The sequence below is a fragment of the Alnus glutinosa genome, chromosome 6 (assembly GCF_958979055.1).
Source record: "Alnus glutinosa chromosome 6, dhAlnGlut1.1, whole genome shotgun sequence".
NCBI lineage: Eukaryota > Viridiplantae > Streptophyta > Magnoliopsida > Fagales > Betulaceae > Alnus > Alnus glutinosa.
Genome location: NC_084891.1, coordinates 9404482 through 9421637, shown reverse-complemented (window position 1 = coordinate 9421637; position 17156 = coordinate 9404482). Strand labels below are relative to the sequence as shown.

Here is a 17156-nt window from a genome sequence, read left to right as displayed (position 1 = left end):
TAACTCCACTCTTATCTAGTTATCTCCATGTTCTTGTATTCCTGGGAAACGATTTGGACCTGGTCAACATTAAACAACAGCTGAAACACTTTTGCCTAGATTTTCACTAAAGAATGTACAAGCGTTTACTCACAGTCAAACAATAAATAGGCTCCACTCTACCATCTTGCTTGCTCAGGTTGAAGTGGCGTATGTTAGTGAACTTTTTACTTAATGCCATTGTAAAAGCAGATTTGAGATATCTTAAGAAGCTCAAAAATTGTACACTGAAATGGTAAAACTTTGTGGGGGGGGGGGGGGGGGGGGGGGGGGGGGGGGTGAGTTAAATGGAGTGGGCTTGCTTGACAAATACCCCCACATGGTGTTGGGGTCTTACAGCCGCAGATACTTTCCCTCATAATGTGGCTTTTCCATGCTTAAGAGTGAGCGCCTCTGAAACCTTGTGACTTGTGAGAGTACGAAGAATCTGAATCACTCGCGCTTGCCTTACTCCTCCCTCCTGTTGGTTCTTGTTTCCGCATTGTGGGTGGAATGGGAGAGCCTTGATGTGAATTCCTTTAGCTTTTTTCTTAGTTTTCTTGGTTGGTTCTGAACTGGGTTTTGCTCAGTTCTCAATTTTGAGATCTGGCTTATGAGAATTTCTTAAAGATTTTGTGGCTTTGGGTTTTTGGCTGTGCGTAGTTTCCAGCTTGTGAGGTTGTTCAAAGCCTCTTTGGGTACTCGAAATGGCTCCAAGATTGGACTTTTCTAACTGGTGGGCGAAAGATAACCGCACGGGAAACCCGGTGGTAGTGACAATGGAGAACCCCAACTTCTCCGTTGTGGAGATTGACGGTCCAGACGCTGCGTTCCGGCCCGTGGAGAAAAGCCGGGGCAGGAATGCCAGGCAGGTCACCTGGGTCTTGCTTCTCAAGGCCAACCGTGCTGTCGGTTGCGTCGCTTGGCTCGCCACCGCCCTCTGGGCATTGCTCGGAGCCATCAAGAAGAGGCTGATCCACAGGCAAGGTGTGAAGATGGCGAGTGAGAAGTTGGGTAAGGGGAAATTGATTTTCAAAGTCATTAGAGCGTTCCTATTCACTGCCTTGGCCATCCTGTTCTTTGAGGTTGTTGCGTACTTGCAAGGCTGGCATTATTTTGAGAATCCCAGTTTGCACATTCCTCGGACTTCTGATATGCAGGGCTTTCTCCACATGGTTTATGTTGCTTGGTTGACATTCCGGGCTGATTACATTGCTCCCCCAATTCAAGCACTCTCTAACTTCTGTGTCGTTCTGTTCCTTATCCAATCCGTCGACCGTATGATACTTTGCTTAGGTTGCTTGTGGATAAAGTGCAAGAAGATTAAGCCGAGGATTGAGGGGGATCCCTTCAAGTCGGATGATGTGGAGGGGTCGGGCTATGAGCATCCCATGGTTCTTGTTCAAATTCCAATGTGTAATGAGAGGGAGGTAAGACACTGAACCTTTTTTTTTTTTTTTTTTTTTTCTCTTACTTTCTTATTTTCTTGTTAACTTTTTATGTAATTCTCAAGATTGGTTTGTGTGGCTTCTAACTAGTGGAAAATTCTGGATATTGGAACTTTTTTTTTTTTTTTTTTTTTTTTTTTTTAGTGTCTAGGAATTATATTCTATTCAGGAACAGATTGCAAAATTTGGGGAGCCCGTATGACATTTCCAAATTTGAAAACTTTTGAGAATAAGAAGAACGCTTGTTTGGAAAGGAAAACAAAAGGCAAAAGTTTTATCCTTATTGATTTAGTAGAATTAAGGGATTTAAATGTTCGGGAGTAATTTTGCATGGTACAGGTACATGCTTTTAGAAGTATTTACTTATACCAAAAAAAAAAAAAAAAAAAAAAAAAAAAAAAAAAATGGGACTTGATCAGAATTAATTTAGCACTACCTGAAGTATTTTAAGTATTATGTCACACTGTTCAGATCTGTTATCTTTAAGTTAGTGGAATTGAAGAAATTACCCTTTTATAGGTGATATATCTAATGAGGACATTTGAAATTAGTTCAAATCAGTAAATTAAATGCAACCAATGTGTACTTTCTTTTGGTGGACTTTTCTTGATGTTGATAAGGTTTTCTGCACTGGCCTGACGCAGGTCTACGAGCAGTCTATTTCTGCAGTGTGCCAACTTGATTGGCCAAAGGAACGTTTACTGATTCAAGTTCTTGACGATTCAGACGACGAGAGTATTCAATGTTTAATTAAGGCAGAGGTTTCAAAATGGAACCAAAGAGGCGTCAACATAATCTATCGGCATCGCTTGGTTAGAACTGGTTACAAAGCTGGGAATCTCAAGTCTGCAATGAGCTGTGATTATGTTAAGAGTTATGAGTTTGTTGCGATTTTTGACGCTGATTTCCAACCTAATCCAGATTTTCTTAAGCAAACTGTGCTGCATTTCAAGGTGGGAAAAGAATTATACACTTTCGGTGATATTCTTGGTCAAAATACTCTTCAGGAACTTAATCTGTATGTCTCTCTTACCTTGTTTACAGGACAATCCTGAACTAGCTTTGGTTCAGGCTAGATGGACTTTTGTGAACAAGGATGAGAACTTGTTGACTCGTCTCCAAAATATTAATCTGTGTTTCCACTTTGAGGTGGAACAGCAGGTTAATGGGGTATTCCTTAATTTCTTTGGTTTCAATGGAACTGCTGGTGTCTGGAGAATTAAAGCCCTGGAGGAGTCTGGAGGCTGGCTTGAAAGGACAACTGTAGAGGATATGGACATAGCTGTCCGAGCCCATCTCAACGGTTGGAAGTTCATCTTCCTTAATGATGTAAAGGTAGTAATACATTATGATTGTAGATTTAGGTGCAGAGGCGCATGAAAATGGACCCTTTTTTTCCCCTTTTTATATCCTGAGAACTTGTTTCAAGGTTGAATGTATGTACATTTCCAGGTCCTTTGTGAAGTTCCCGAGTCATATGAAGCTTACAGGAAGCAGCAGCATCGCTGGCATTCTGGTCCAATGCAACTTTTTAGATTGTGTCTTCCAGCAATTATAACTTCTAAGGTACCTTAGATACTCTACCTCAAATACTACCGCTTACTAATTACTTATAGTATGTAGTAAAAGGCCTTGATTTGCAACTATTAATTACTTATAATGTGAACTAAAAGGCTTAAACTCTTTGATATGCAGATATCAGCATGCAAGAAAGCAAACTTGATACTGCTATTCTTTCTGTTGAGGAAACTTATCCTTCCCTTTTATTCCTTCACATTGTTCTGCGTAATTCTTCCTCTAACCATGTTTGTCCCAGAGGCTGAGCTTCCTGTGTGGGTAATTTGTTATGTGCCTGTTTTTATGTCGTTCCTCAACATTCTTCCAGCCCCTAAATCCTTCCCCTTCATTGTTCCTTACCTACTATTTGAGAACACCATGTCTGTTACAAAATTCAATGCAATGGTATCTGGACTGTTCCAGTTGGGTAGCTCTTATGAGTGGGTTGTCACCAAGAAGGCTGGTAGGTCATCAGAATCTGATTTACTGGCTGCTGCTGAAAGGGAATCTAAAACAATGAATCAACCACAGATCTATAGAGGAGCTTCTGAGAGCGAGCTTTCTGAATTGAACCAAATTAAGGAACAGAAGGAAGCAGCTCGAATTCCTCTTAAGAAAGTTAACAAGATATATAGGAAGGAGCTTGCTCTGGCATTCCTATTGCTTACGGCTTCGGTGAGAAGCCTGTTATCTGCACAAGGAGTCCACTTCTACTTCCTGCTTTTCCAAGGGGTTACCTTCCTTCTTGTGGGTCTTGATCTAATTGGGGAGCAGATGAGCTAATAGTGAAGGGGAACAAGACAAAGAAGGAGAAATAAAAACCACTCTTCTGCTTCGATACAGTCAATTTGCATTTTAGCAGCACTGATCTGTGTGGGCAGTGCAAGTCAGGAAGTTCGATCCTTTTGGTGTCGGGGGATTAAGGGGTAACCCTTGATTCAATAAAATGAATTTGTTGTATTCCTCATTCGATTTAAGTAATCGATAGGGTGAAGTTCTCTGTTTACCGATCACCCTCCATACGATATTCACGATTTTCGCTTTTCCTCGTTTTATAGGGCATTGGTCATTGTAATCCTCCATAGGTATTGAATTGTTGTTTGTTATGGGTAGGAATAGTATTAGAATACTCTATTTTCTTCAATTTTATTACAGTTGACATCAACTCTTGCTTGTGCGTGATTTGGCATCTCCTAATCAAGCCATAGTGTATTTGTACTTTGTAGAATGCAAGAGGTTGAGTAGATTCTAAGGATGAGATTGCTCCATGCTTTCTGGTTTATACTTACATAGATTCTTTCTTTTTCAATGAATGAGCCTTGTAAAACATGATCTTTCTGTACATTTATTATGGTTTATTTAAAGTAATGAATAATTTCTCCCTGCTTCCCTCTCTCTCTCTCTCTCTCTCTCACACACACACACACACGATTCTAAACACTTTCGATTCCAAAGTGTTTCACATGGCTTACGTGTTTCACCATTTCCTTGTAAGCCAGTTTTGAAGGATGAATTCTACCTGAAGCTTGTATCACACGCTCACGCTTCCGTCCTTTTTTGCCTTTATGTTACTGTTTTTGTTTGGTATGCAGTTTGCTAATGTTGCAGGTTGTATGCATGCACGTGTGGCATACAACCTAGATGAAAAAAGTGTCGGCAGGCACAAAGGGTGTGATAAAAAAGCTTGGCTTTATAGTATTTAGAGGTGGCTGAGGTTTTTGGTGCATATCTTTAGATTGGTTCAATTAAATAGGGTTTACATAATTGAGAGGCCCAAGATCTTTTGTAGGGCATATGTTGATTCTGGCTTTTGTAGATGGCGCTTCTGGTTGGCAATGTGATCAAGTACCAGTCTACCCATTGCCTTGACCCTCCCTCAATGGGTCCACTCCAATTTGTCATGGACTTGCCAAATCAACAAAAACTTTGATTTGACAACCCAGCTGTTATACTTATACTCCTTTCCATCTCATATTCACTTTGGATGTACTTTAACCTAAAGCTGGCAAGGTTGGTGCAAGTGGGTTAGGGTGGGTCATATTAGTTCAGGTAGGTTGAAGATTAACCAATTACTCTCGCATTTAAAGCTATTTTAGCAAATTCTGAGAAAATTATACTTTAACCCCACCTAAATATTGATGTCATTTTTGCAAAGATACTTTCAAACTTTGATTTCTGACATTTGATCTCTTCAAATTATTATTTCATTAGGGATTTGCATGTTTTGTTAGATTTTTGAGATTAAATTTGATGAAAAGTTTCGTGCACATAAAATTTTTTAGTTTGAAATATCTAAATTTCATCAACTTTCCGTCTATTTTTAATGCCAGAATCGAACGAATGTTATAAATTGTAATGAAGTGATAGTTTGAAGGGATCAAATGTAAGAAATCAAAGTTTAAAAATGTTTCTACAAAAAAGGGTGTTAAATTAAGAGATTAGGTGTAATTTTCCAAAAAGTTTCAATGAACTTTACATATCTTGGGTGATTTCACCCTTCACACAATCATTTGTGACATCATGCATTTTATAAACCTTTCAAACATATTGAATGACATTTAGGATGTTTATATATATATATATATATATATATATATATATATCAAGAAATGACTTCAAAAGGGATACATCATGTTACATCCATGTAAATGGATGATAATGTGGTGACTGAAATAAAAGGTTTATTTAGAAAAAGATCCTTCAATTCACATTTTGCCTTGATGAAACGTCTAAATTCTAAAATGAGCGAAACCATTTTGCTTCTACAGAAGCAACTTTAATGGGTGCCACACACTTGTGTAATTTTCCTCTGCTTAATCACATTTTTTAATTTCTACATTATTTAATACACAAAAAATTGCAACTTTATGTTCCTCTTGATAAATTATGAGATCCCCAACTGGCTTCCATGGCGTGCTTATTTCTTCCTTTTTGCAGCTTGATTTGGGTTTAATTTGAATGATTTTTCCTTTTTGTTCAACTATTTGGTTTTGAATTTCATATATGTTTTAATGTTTATGATATTATGTTAGTTTTGGTTTTTCAGGTATAGAAATTTAAGTAGGGCTTGCATACTGTGTCTTATGCAGAACGCCGGCTGGAGAGTCACATCAATAATTAAGGACGCCTGACGCTCTAGCTTATGCCCTTCAAACACAATCCAAAGCCTAAAAACTTAGTTTCTTCCTATCTTTCTTTTTTTTTTTAAAAAAAAAAAAAAATCTGAGTAGACTCTAATTTAGTTGTGGTTCTTATGCAATGATAGGGATAAAATTTCTTACCAGCATGGAAGCTGGGCTCCTGCTGAGCAGTCCACACTGCAGATTGGGTTGGGTTGGACTTCTTGAGGTTAAAATGCAAGGCTGAACCTGGGTCGGACTCCAACCTGGCCCAGCCCACCTGAGTTGCCATGTCTTATTCATTTCTGAGGAATTGCAATGAATGGTTTATTCTCATCTTCAGTTTTGACACCAACAAAGTCCCCAACCCTTCTTCCCAAACAAATGTGAAATCCTTAACTGATGGACATGATAATCAGAACCTAGATTAATTAATAAAAAGGAATAAAGTCCATTTCAGTGTTCAATCAAAGAAAATATAATCTAATGCATCACTTGCAAATACTAAAAATGTAATAATAAGCTAATAGAGAAGGAATAGTAATGGAGTTTCAAGTGTGTTGGAACAAGTGACTCATAATCTCTTGGGCATAGAGAGTAATACGAGTGTATCAGTAAAGTGGCCAATTGGCAGAGCGGGGGGCAACGTCCTTGCAGTATGATACAGGGCATTTTGGGGTTTTTTATATCTGTCCGTACAATAGGGTTTTATTATAAACTAGCTCATAACCCGCCCAATGCACGAGATTATTAATTATAATTTAATTTTGAAACTTAAAAGAAATCCCCATTGCACATAGCACATTGCATGAATATATAAATCACATAAAATTTTACTATCAAAATAACCATAATTTTAATTTTAATCCATATAAATTAAAACATTTAAAATATTCACAGATGTGTAGTTTAAAGTGGAAAGAAATGTAAAGAGAAAAAAGTAGCAAGAGAAAAACCTGGATTCTGATTATTAAAGCATTAATAGTAGGATTAATAGTAAGAATCTCTAATATTGTTAGTGTGATACGTATTACGTTTTTAAGTTAGAACTCAGATTATATATATATATATATGTGTGTGTGTGTGTGTGTGTGTGTGTGTGTGTGTGTGTGTGTGTTTGTCTGTGATGATAAGGAAAAGTTTTTAATTTTAGATTTTTTTAAAAATTCTTACCACTTAATACTATAATAACCCTTGATGCTATAATGCGAAAAAATCTTTATTTTGATCTCATGAACATTCACACCCATGATAGGTTCACACCACATGTCACAATTCTAAGCCAACTCTAAGTTAAAACTCGGATATATATATGATATGATAAGGAAAACTTTTTAATTTTAAATTTTTTAAAAAAATTCTCACTACTTAATGCTATAATGACACTTAATGCTATAATGCGAAAAAGTTTTTTTTTTGGTCTCATGAAGATTCACATCTATGATGTTTTCATTTAAATACAATAAATTTATTAAAATCATAACAAAACCGGTTCAATATTTAAAATTCACCGGTTTTTTACTTAAAAGACTGGTTCAATGTTTAAAAATGATGGGTTCACGCCACGTGTCACATTTCTAGGCCAACTCTAAGTTAAAACTCGGCTTTTATATATATATATATAAGGAAAACTTTTTAATGTTATATTTTTTTTAAAAAAAATCTCACCACTTAATACTCTAATGACACTTAATGCTATAATGCGAAAAAGTCTTTATTTTGGTTTCATAAAGATTGACACCCATAATAGGTTCACGCCACGTGTCACAATTCTAGGCCAACTCTAAGTTTATTACTCAGCTTATATATATATATGATAAGGAAAACATTTTAATTTTAGATTTTTTAAAAAAATTCTCACCACTTAATGCTATAATGCAAAAAAGTTTTTATTTTGGTCTCATGAAGATTCACACCCATGATGTTTTTATTTAAGCACAATAAATTTATTAAAATCATGACAAAACTGGTTCAATATTTAAAATTCACCTGTTTTTTACTTAAAAGACCGGTTCAATGTTTAAAAATGATCGATTCACGCCACGTGTCACAATTCTAGGTCAACTCTAAGTTAAAACTCGGCTTTTATATATATATATATATGATGTGTTATACTGTAATCCTAAATCATTATTGAATATAGCCGCACTCCCGTGGACGTAGGTATATTGCCGAACCACGTAAATTTGTGTCTTGTTTTTTCTCTTATTATCTCTCTTTTCGATTCCATATTATTCATCATTGTTGTGTATGGTAAAAACTTATGTGTGAAGGAAATATTTAAATTGCAATGAAATTTCAGTGCTGTTGCCGGATTGTATAAATGCAGAGCTTATATATCAATATTGAGCCAACAACTCAATAAGTGCAAGTTTTACACCACAAATTGATGCCTTTGGCTGTAAATTGAGCTAAACTATAGGAAGATCCTACTTTTTCAACAAGACATGATGAACATATAAGTACAGGCTAATGGTATCATACATATTTCTGAAACAGCTTTTGGAAGGGCAATCACCAATTTATCATACAATCTGTGCAATCATAACTGAGTGTTAAACCTATCTTATCAATGAAGAATCAATTTGTACTCTTTTTCACCAATGGAAGTGACATATGATTTAATTTTGGAAGAGTTGGAACTATTCATCTTCTGGCTCCATTGAGAAGTCTGGTTCTTCAGGCTTTTGCAATTTAGGCAATTCAACATCCTTGACTTTCTGAGCTCCTCTCCTTGTGTTTGCAGCAAACCTTGAAGCCAGTATTGTGACACCCAGGTTCTGCTTTGCCTGCGAACTGTATGAAGATGCAGCAGGATGCTCTTCCTCATCAGTTACTTGCTCATCAAGACTATATGAGAATGACTCTCTCATGCTAAGGTTCTTTGCCATGGCCCTCTTCTTGTATCGACGCCAAGCAACCTGAATGAAGCAGGCAGCCCATGTCCTCCAGTGGTAAGAGTAAAAGCGGAAAGTGTGCTGTAGCTTCTTACTATGGAGACGTCTAAACTGATTGGCAACAAATTTGAGATCTTCTGCTCGCAGTGCAAAGGCCTCCACTTCACCAAAGGCCCTAACTGTTCTTGTAGATGAAGGCAAGTTAAGAGAAGATTTTGGAAGCAACGCCCAAGCAAGCAGCTCTTCCCCACAAAAATCTCCTGGGTTCAAAGTAATTGAATTAAAGAAACCTGTCCGGCCTCCATTTGTAGTTGAGCTCTCTAACCTCCCTCGGATGATGAAAAGCATTTCTGTCACAGGGTCGCCTTCACGAACAATGTCGGTGCCCTGAGTGCTTAAGAATGACACCAACCGCTCACAAATGGCATCAAGTAGCTGACTGTCCATCTGTGAGAAAAAGGGAACCTGCAATTGGGGAAAAGAGAAAATTTGAGAGTATTGCTTCAATGTGATTGATGGCATTTGATATTGAGAATGAGAAGAATGTCATTAACTTTCTCAATACACCAGAGACATTTTACAGGAATCAGTAACCCAAATTTAATTACCAGTGTTTTTGCATTTAAATCTACCAACAGGATCATGAGGTTTGGACACTCGCACTATATTTGCACTAAGCAACAGCCTTTCTACCCAATAATGCAAGAGAATTAGCAACAAACCAGCAGGAAAGAAGGCATGCTAACTAGGCCAACTGCTCAAATGCAATACAAATAACTCCATTAATTGCTCATTCTTTTCAGTGTAGACTGTAAAAAGCCCAGTGTATGGAAGCTTATATGACCACTAGCTCATTTTGAGCAATAAATTTTCTAAAAGAATTCAAAGGTACAACCAGCGCCTGCAGTACATTCAGCAGGTAGAGAATAAGAGCTCATGATTAGGAGTAAAAACATATATATATATATTATCAAAGATGAACATGTCTTGACAAATCAAGGACTGTTGCAGAATTTAGCATGAACAAAATCACACACACAGAGAGAACTTACACGTTTAAGAAGGTCCAAGCATAGGTGGCGTTGGATATCTCGACGGAGATCTGTAGGCAAAGCTCTTAAGATTGACTCTTCAGCAACTCCTCGAGTTGCAAGCCACTTGTACTGAACAAATCGTCGGACACGTTTTTGAAGATTTGGAGGAAGTTGGCGATGTTTCATCCACTCCTCAGTGTCTCGTCGCTTGAGCCTCCACTCCTCTAATCTCACAGTGAGAGATTGCAGATAGGTCTACACCAAATAGAATGTCTAGAAGATGGGCTATGGAATAAACATTTCCCAATGCATAACATATAACATCTACAAGGATTTATGTTAATTTATTGCAAAACAAGGGACCTAATGATTGTCACTTTAATAGGCAAAACTAATATGCATTTTACTAAGTGAGATGTTCAAGAATAGTAAGCAAATGGTTTTCCAACACCAACACCCTATATAAAGCGGAATAAGGAGAGAAATTGGAGATAAGGATTTACGGGTGGTTTGGTATTAGACACTTACATCTGCCACTAGTGAAGAGCCCAAAAAGCTACATCTTGCTCTTATTTCTTAATATGATTGTGTACAAGAGGCTCTGTTTATAGAGCTTACAAATGATTTGAATTTATTCAAATTCAATTTAATCCTAATCGAATCCCTTCATTTAGGGTAATCCAATCCTCATTTATTGTAAAGATTTTTATCCTTATCATATACGCTAACACGTAATTGGTCTCATCCACTCCTCATTGTCTCCAACCTCTATGAATGTCCAAGACATCTCCAAGAATTACTTTGCACAGAGGTGCTGAAAAAGGCTCATGCAGATGTGCACTTGTCAAGGGCTTAAACAGAGCCTATAAAGCCTAAGGATTATAAAGATATCTTTCCTCCTATATACTGTTAAAGAAATCAAACAAGCAGTTTTCATACTCTTCAGCTAATGTAAGCAGAAGACATAAGAAGGCAAAGGTTCTGAAGCTTCAAAGAGTCAATCAGAACGAAAATAGAGGCATTGGAAAAATAAAAATCTTGTTCTTAAGGATCTAGTCAATCATTTCCAAGTTCAACTGCTAGAACAACATAACAATTAATTTGGATTAGAAATATAGCCCTGTGATGAAGTTAAATGCAGTAAATAACAGTGTAAGAGTACCTGCATGTTTCCAATCAAATGGGCAAACAAAACTAGACCCAATATAGAAATGAGGATGGCAAAAGAAGTTTCCCCAATAAACGTGCTTGTGGTTAAATTCTGGCCGTAGCTACTGAAAGGGACACAAAAGAGATACATCAAAAATTTGAATAAACAAGCCATCTAAAGGACCAATTTTGATTAGCCTTTCGAATAAAGAAGGAAAATTTCAACGAAATACACATGATATAAATAAATTATGCGCCAATGTAGATTTTTCAAGCATTTAATTTTGGGAAATGGAAAATTCTGTTCTAGATACAGTACACTTTTAGAAAAAGTCCACTAGTCGTTCAAACAAATCCATGAATTAGAAGATTTTATGCAGTAATCTTTTAGTTTATTGGAGACTTATGACAATGAGGTAAAGTATTCTTTACTACATCTCATTATATTTCTCAATTTTGGCATTGGTTGCTGAATTTCTTGTCTGAAATCTATATCTTTTTTTTTTAATCTTTTTTATCCATTTTGTACTGAATTTCAAAAGTTATACCTTTTCTCCCCTTTCACACAAATCAATTAGAAAAGAAGAAGAAAGATGCAATTAAAAAAATGGTAGAAAAGAAAAAGAAAAAGAAATCTTTAGGTGGGATTTTTTTCCTGAAGTATTCTTCTATGGTTTTGGATTTGTACAAAGTTCCATATCAGGATTTCACCTCCATTGAATATATCTAATTCTGTTATCATTAAGAATGGCATTATTGTTTGATGATTTCCTTTTGTTTAGGGACGTTTCCTCAGAGCCAATTAGTCTAGCAGGAAACCTAAAATACAGCTGAAGCAAGCTGTTTCTCATACCTCTAATTCAATTAGTTCAGAATGTTGTGATAATTGAAATTTATATCATTATGTAACTATGATTTGATTTTTGGGTGTAGGACACTAGACATGAGATGTCGTTGTGAAATTTCACAAGTATTATAATATATGATGAAATGGATTAGACCATTCACTTAAATGTAAGGAAGCATAGATATAAACTACAACTGCAAACACAGATGATGAGAAGACAACTAGTGCATCATCATATCATTTAAATTGGAAATAAATATAATGGTGAATATGATTGACATAGCATGTTCAGAAATAGTACCTCAAGTTCTGTAAGCCAAACCATAGACAATAGAGATACTTCTCAATAAATTCTGAGGAGACAACGTTATTAGTCACTGCATTTTTAAATATGCCATAATTGAAGCTGGTAGTGTTATCTGGATTGCAGTTATTAAACACAGCAGTACGGGTTGCCCAATTCCCACGATCACTGTTGTTCAAACTATCACAAGTCAAGTAATTAGGGACACATTTTACAGGGCTAGTTTCATTTTTGCATTCCGATTTCAAGCATGTTGCGTATCGTTCGATGGACAACAAATACCATGATGCCCCTAAGACCTGCAATTACAGAAGTCAAACAGTTGCAGAAATAGTCTAAAAAGAAATAGGAAGCTAGGTTGTGAAATTTAAGTGAAGAAAAGTTACATACATGACTAGCTAACATGTATAGTAGGAGATTATATGCAGCCCCAGCCCAAGCGGTTTGTGTGACTACACCAGTGGCTTTGATAATCTGAGAACTTAATGGGAAAATGAGATAAAGTCTGGGAATATATTGGAGGAGAACGATCAGTACAAGGGCATTGTCAGTATGATCAGCCTGTGTGCTTTTAATTGTTGGGAGAATATACCATATAACCATCTGCCAAAAGCAAAACACAAGCTGAAGTTATTTTTGCTTCAGTTTCAGAACTGATAAATTTGCAGGAATTAAGAATATCACTATGATACATGGATATTGTGTACACTTTATTCCTTATAGGATTGGCACTATGCATATGACATTAAGACTCCATGTCAAACCTTGAGCAGTGAATAAAATGATGAGCACCCCCTCCCCACTTCTTTTATTCTAAAATAGGCTAATGTTGAGAACTAGTTTTACTTGGAGAGTTATTGACCGTACTTCTAGAACAATTAACTGGTAATTGCCTAGTGGAACCACCCTCCATAAGTAATCAGAGTGAAAGAAAAGAGGAAAATGGAAGAAAAGGGAAGAGAAACTGGAATGTTAAAACAGCCACTTCAACCCCAATCATTTACATAATGCTGAACGTTTTTGATTTCTATTATTAGAGAGATGTTGTAATTTGCTTTTACAAATACTATCAAGAGGGCCCAAACGTTAAGAGTCTCACATTGCTAAGGTATACTTAGGTTGTAGGCTTTATAAGCCTTGAGCAAACCCCGTCCTTTAAGGTGCTTTTTGTGGAAGAATAAGGCTTAATAGACTTTATCACCAAATACTGACGGGCCTACAAGATAAATTCTCATGAATAACTACTAACCCAAGTAATTCAAGGGAATTAGGGGACTAATGGAGGGCCTAATTACCGACGAGCTCTTGGAAGGTTGCGTACTGAAGTTGCTAGGATGGCCGACGGCCCATAGCCAAAGGTTCTAAGGGGCCGGTGACCCACAACTAGAGCCTAGAAGGCCCGGTGGCCTTTGGCCCAAATAGCTAGCAAGGATATATCCTAGTGTATTCTCACCAAAGTATAACTCTCAACAGCGGATTTCCTACTCCACTAGTTTAGCCAACGATCTGTTTATGTCATGCACTCCCCTAACAAATTTGAAAAATGAATCTCCGCATCAATAACAGATTACTGGCAAAAATTCCTAAAATCATAGGAATAAGGGCGAGGAGAGAAGGCCTATAAAGAGGGCGAAGGTATTCATCTAAATATGCCTAATCAATCTCATTGTTATTCTACCAAATTTTCCGCCTACCTCACCAGACTGACTTGAGCATCGGAGTGGTCTTGCCGGATCCTCTTCTCCAATCTTTCTCCTGATGAGCGACTTGCGTTCATTGTACTAACACTATCTACAGGTCAGTGACCAAACTCTAACTAAAAAAAAGAATAATAGATGGGTATTCTGTTTTCTTCTATTATCTTTGAACCACTACAAAAGCATAGAACCAATTGCACAAAAATAAAAGTCAAACCAATTGGGAGTACCTGAGGAAGGGGCAGTGCAGCCATGAGATCTATGAAGAATTCTGATCTTAAATACCTCCTTGTAATCATCTTCGGATCCATGACAAGCTCACCCCTCCCAAAAACTCTTGAACTTGGCGACACATAAGCCGTCCGGAACTTTATGATCATATTCAACACATAAAACATGTCCGCAATTGTCCGAAAAAACGTTATCACGATTCCCAGATTCAAATCAGTTGTCATACACGAGGAACCAATGGTGTTCACCACCTCCGGAAGGTAGAAAAAAAGTGGATCAACAAAGAGCGCTACCAAGCAAAAGAACATGAAAACCCTGTTCCACTGCAGGAAAATATCACTTCCAGGATCAAGAATTCCCTTCTGCCATAGCTTATGATTCTCCGGGAAAGCCTTCAACCTCCCAAACGTGGAAGTTGTACTAGTACTTTTTTTTCCATCACCAATACCACCGCCGTCTGCTTTCAACAAAGGCGCGCCTACCTGCTTGTATACCGGCAAAGGCTTTTCTCCGTGTTTCTGGGGGTCGTTTTTTTCCCAGGGAAATTGCAGATTTTGTTTTTCATCATTGTAAAACCTATGAATTTGAAATCCCACCAAGCAAATCACAACAAGAGCGAAAACGGGAATGAAAAGTTGAGGAAAAAAAAAAACAGAGGATATTGCAGAGAATTACCTCACTTTCTTAAACTCCATGCTTGTAGTCTGTTTGGTCACATACGTAAACTAAAGCGGAGATAGAGCTTACAAAAGTGTATTGCAACAAGACAACGAAGGCCTGAGTTCTAGCTACTGGAACAACATGTTTCGGACTTCTGAGTATCCCATTTCTTTTTCGAATAAACAGATCTCCAAGAGGCCGAACTGCACCAAAAATTTTATTTTATTTTATTTTTTTCCAAAATATATACCAATTCAATGGAAAATTGTAGAGAGAGAGAGAGAGAGAGAGAGAGAGAGTAGCTGAGTTGAAAGGGTCGAACTAGGCGTAAACGATATGGCCTACATTTCTATGTGGCTCAAAGGTTGACTTTCATTAAAGCCCACAAAGAAAACCAACAGTAAAAGCTTGGAAACACAGCTCAGACAGTTATTGTTATTCTATTGTGCATAATCCAATTAAGAAAAGCATTGGATTTTGAGAGACAGACAGAGAGAGAGAGACGTGGAGGCATGAATGAATGTGTATAAATGGTAGAGTGTCCCAAGCGAAAGAAAAGCGGGGAGAGCAGAAACCCATGTAAGGGATTCTGCTTTTTTTTTTTTTTTATAGCAGACTTTTTGACTTTTGCTTAACAATTTCACGTGGGAATCCTCTGTTATTTTTCTCATTCCGGAGATTCCTTAAGGCTTAAGGGGACACGATCCCTTTCTTGCAACACACTCCAGGTCACACTTTGAAGGACCCACTACAGCGGAGCTGACATGGTTTACGGGCTCGGTTCTGACTTTTTTGCTTTTTTGTTTTTTTTTTTCTTTTTCCGGGATATTTTTGCCGGCAGGCGATAAAAGGATTCAAATCGTCGACGGCCCCATCCCATGAGTTGGTCCACAAATTTATTTTATTGTCATATCTGCCCCGGTAAAGAAAGATTTATTTTAATATACCCCCACCCCCCACCCCCCCCCCCCCCCCGCCCGATTAGATCTGTTGCCATGCCTCTCCCCAGTCCCCTCGTGCAACATGCCCACCCTTTTTCTCTGACTTTTTGCCAAAAAAAAACTCCATAGTCACGGCAAAATATTTTTACTTGGACTTCGCAGAGGGAAAATTAATAAAGAAAAAAAAATGTAGATATCCATAAAGTTTAACTTTTATTTAGATTATTCTCTAAGGTTTAAAATTGCTTAAATCACTCGTTAAAGTATATTTCGTAATCAAATCGTTCCCTTCCTATGCGTGCACGGGTGGGACACGACCCATGCTCTGCACCAGTGGGCGGTGGGGCGACCCCCTCCCCCCCCCAAAACCATGGAGGGCATAGGTGGTCCACCCACGCTCACTGGCAGAGGGCGTGGTGGGTCGCTCCACCCGTGCACATTGGTGGGTGCGTGGCCATCATACCATCTCTGTAATGCCCTCAAAATTAGTTAACTGATAAGTAACTTTGAGTGTCACCGTAATGCCCCGAGCTAATTTAATAAGTAAATAACTTGAAGAGTTATATAGACTCCTTGATCAAAGAGCAATGCAGCATAAGATACATATCTTTTTTCTCAACAATCATAAGATAGCCACACATCTACATCACATAAAAAGATAACCAGAGCAAGATATAAAGCATCATAATATAACTTAACGATAAAATGATAACATCAAGTATTTGTGTCATAGACCGATTACCAAATTCAGATCTCAAAATAAGTACACATCAAATCTAGTAGTCTGGATAAATATGTCAAACAGAAATAACTAGGGTCCATAAAAAGAATTTCTTAGGGATCCCGCACAAAGCTTATATACCACTACTACACGGCGCTAAAATGGAAAAGCCTTCCTTTTGGTCATGGGTCTGCATATATTCCACCATTCTTAAGGTCTCCACAAAGATAAGCCTAGCCAAGTCATCTATTGTAATTCTCTTGCGAGGTCCCCCATGAACCTTCTTTTATAGTCTATCCGATTGTAAAACAAAAATATTTTACAGGTAGAAAAAATAAAACGTAAGTCCACGACTTAGTGAGTTAGCACAAAGGAAAACATTTTATTTATGCAGTGAACTCGGCCTTTGTAAACATAATATAAATCACATGTAACATCATGCAATAGGATTTTTATTGGATAAACAAGGCAGAAAATAATTCTGATACATTATATTACTAAGATATATATATATATATATATATATATATATA

The 17156-nt window shown here is 37.3% G+C and overlaps 2 protein-coding genes across 3 annotated transcripts; one reads left to right on the top strand and one right to left on the bottom strand.

Annotated features, from left to right (window-relative positions):
• The first annotated feature begins 331 nt into the window (after positions 1–331).
• LOC133871069 (probable xyloglucan glycosyltransferase 5) lies at positions 332–4410 on the top strand. Its single transcript, XM_062308423.1, has 5 exons — positions 332–1448; positions 2111–2419; positions 2511–2801; positions 2919–3032; positions 3162–4410. Exons 1-5 carry the CDS (start codon positions 726–728, stop codon positions 3804–3806), a joined length of 2082 nt encoding a protein of 693 aa, XP_062164407.1. The 5' UTR covers positions 332–725; the 3' UTR covers positions 3807–4410.
• A 4045-nt stretch (positions 4411–8455) lies between these two features.
• On the bottom strand, positions 8456–15455 carry LOC133870768 (probable cyclic nucleotide-gated ion channel 14). Of its 2 annotated transcripts, XM_062307975.1 has the most exons (8): positions 15307–15455; positions 14977–15164; positions 14301–14877; positions 12764–12976; positions 12371–12672; positions 11236–11347; positions 10092–10328; positions 8456–9504 (listed from the first exon to the last, which is right to left on the bottom strand). In XM_062307975.1, the coding sequence occupies exons 2-8, from the start codon at positions 14994–14996 to the stop codon at positions 8785–8787; spliced, it is 2181 nt and encodes a 726-aa protein (XP_062163959.1). In that variant the 5' UTR covers positions 14997–15164; positions 15307–15455; the 3' UTR covers positions 8456–8784. The 2 variants fall into 2 exon arrangements, with proteins under 2 accessions (XP_062163959.1, XP_062163958.1); XM_062307974.1 differs by lacking the exon at positions 15307–15455 and having other exon boundaries at positions 14977–15257.
• Between the last annotated feature and the right edge of the window lie 1701 nt (positions 15456–17156).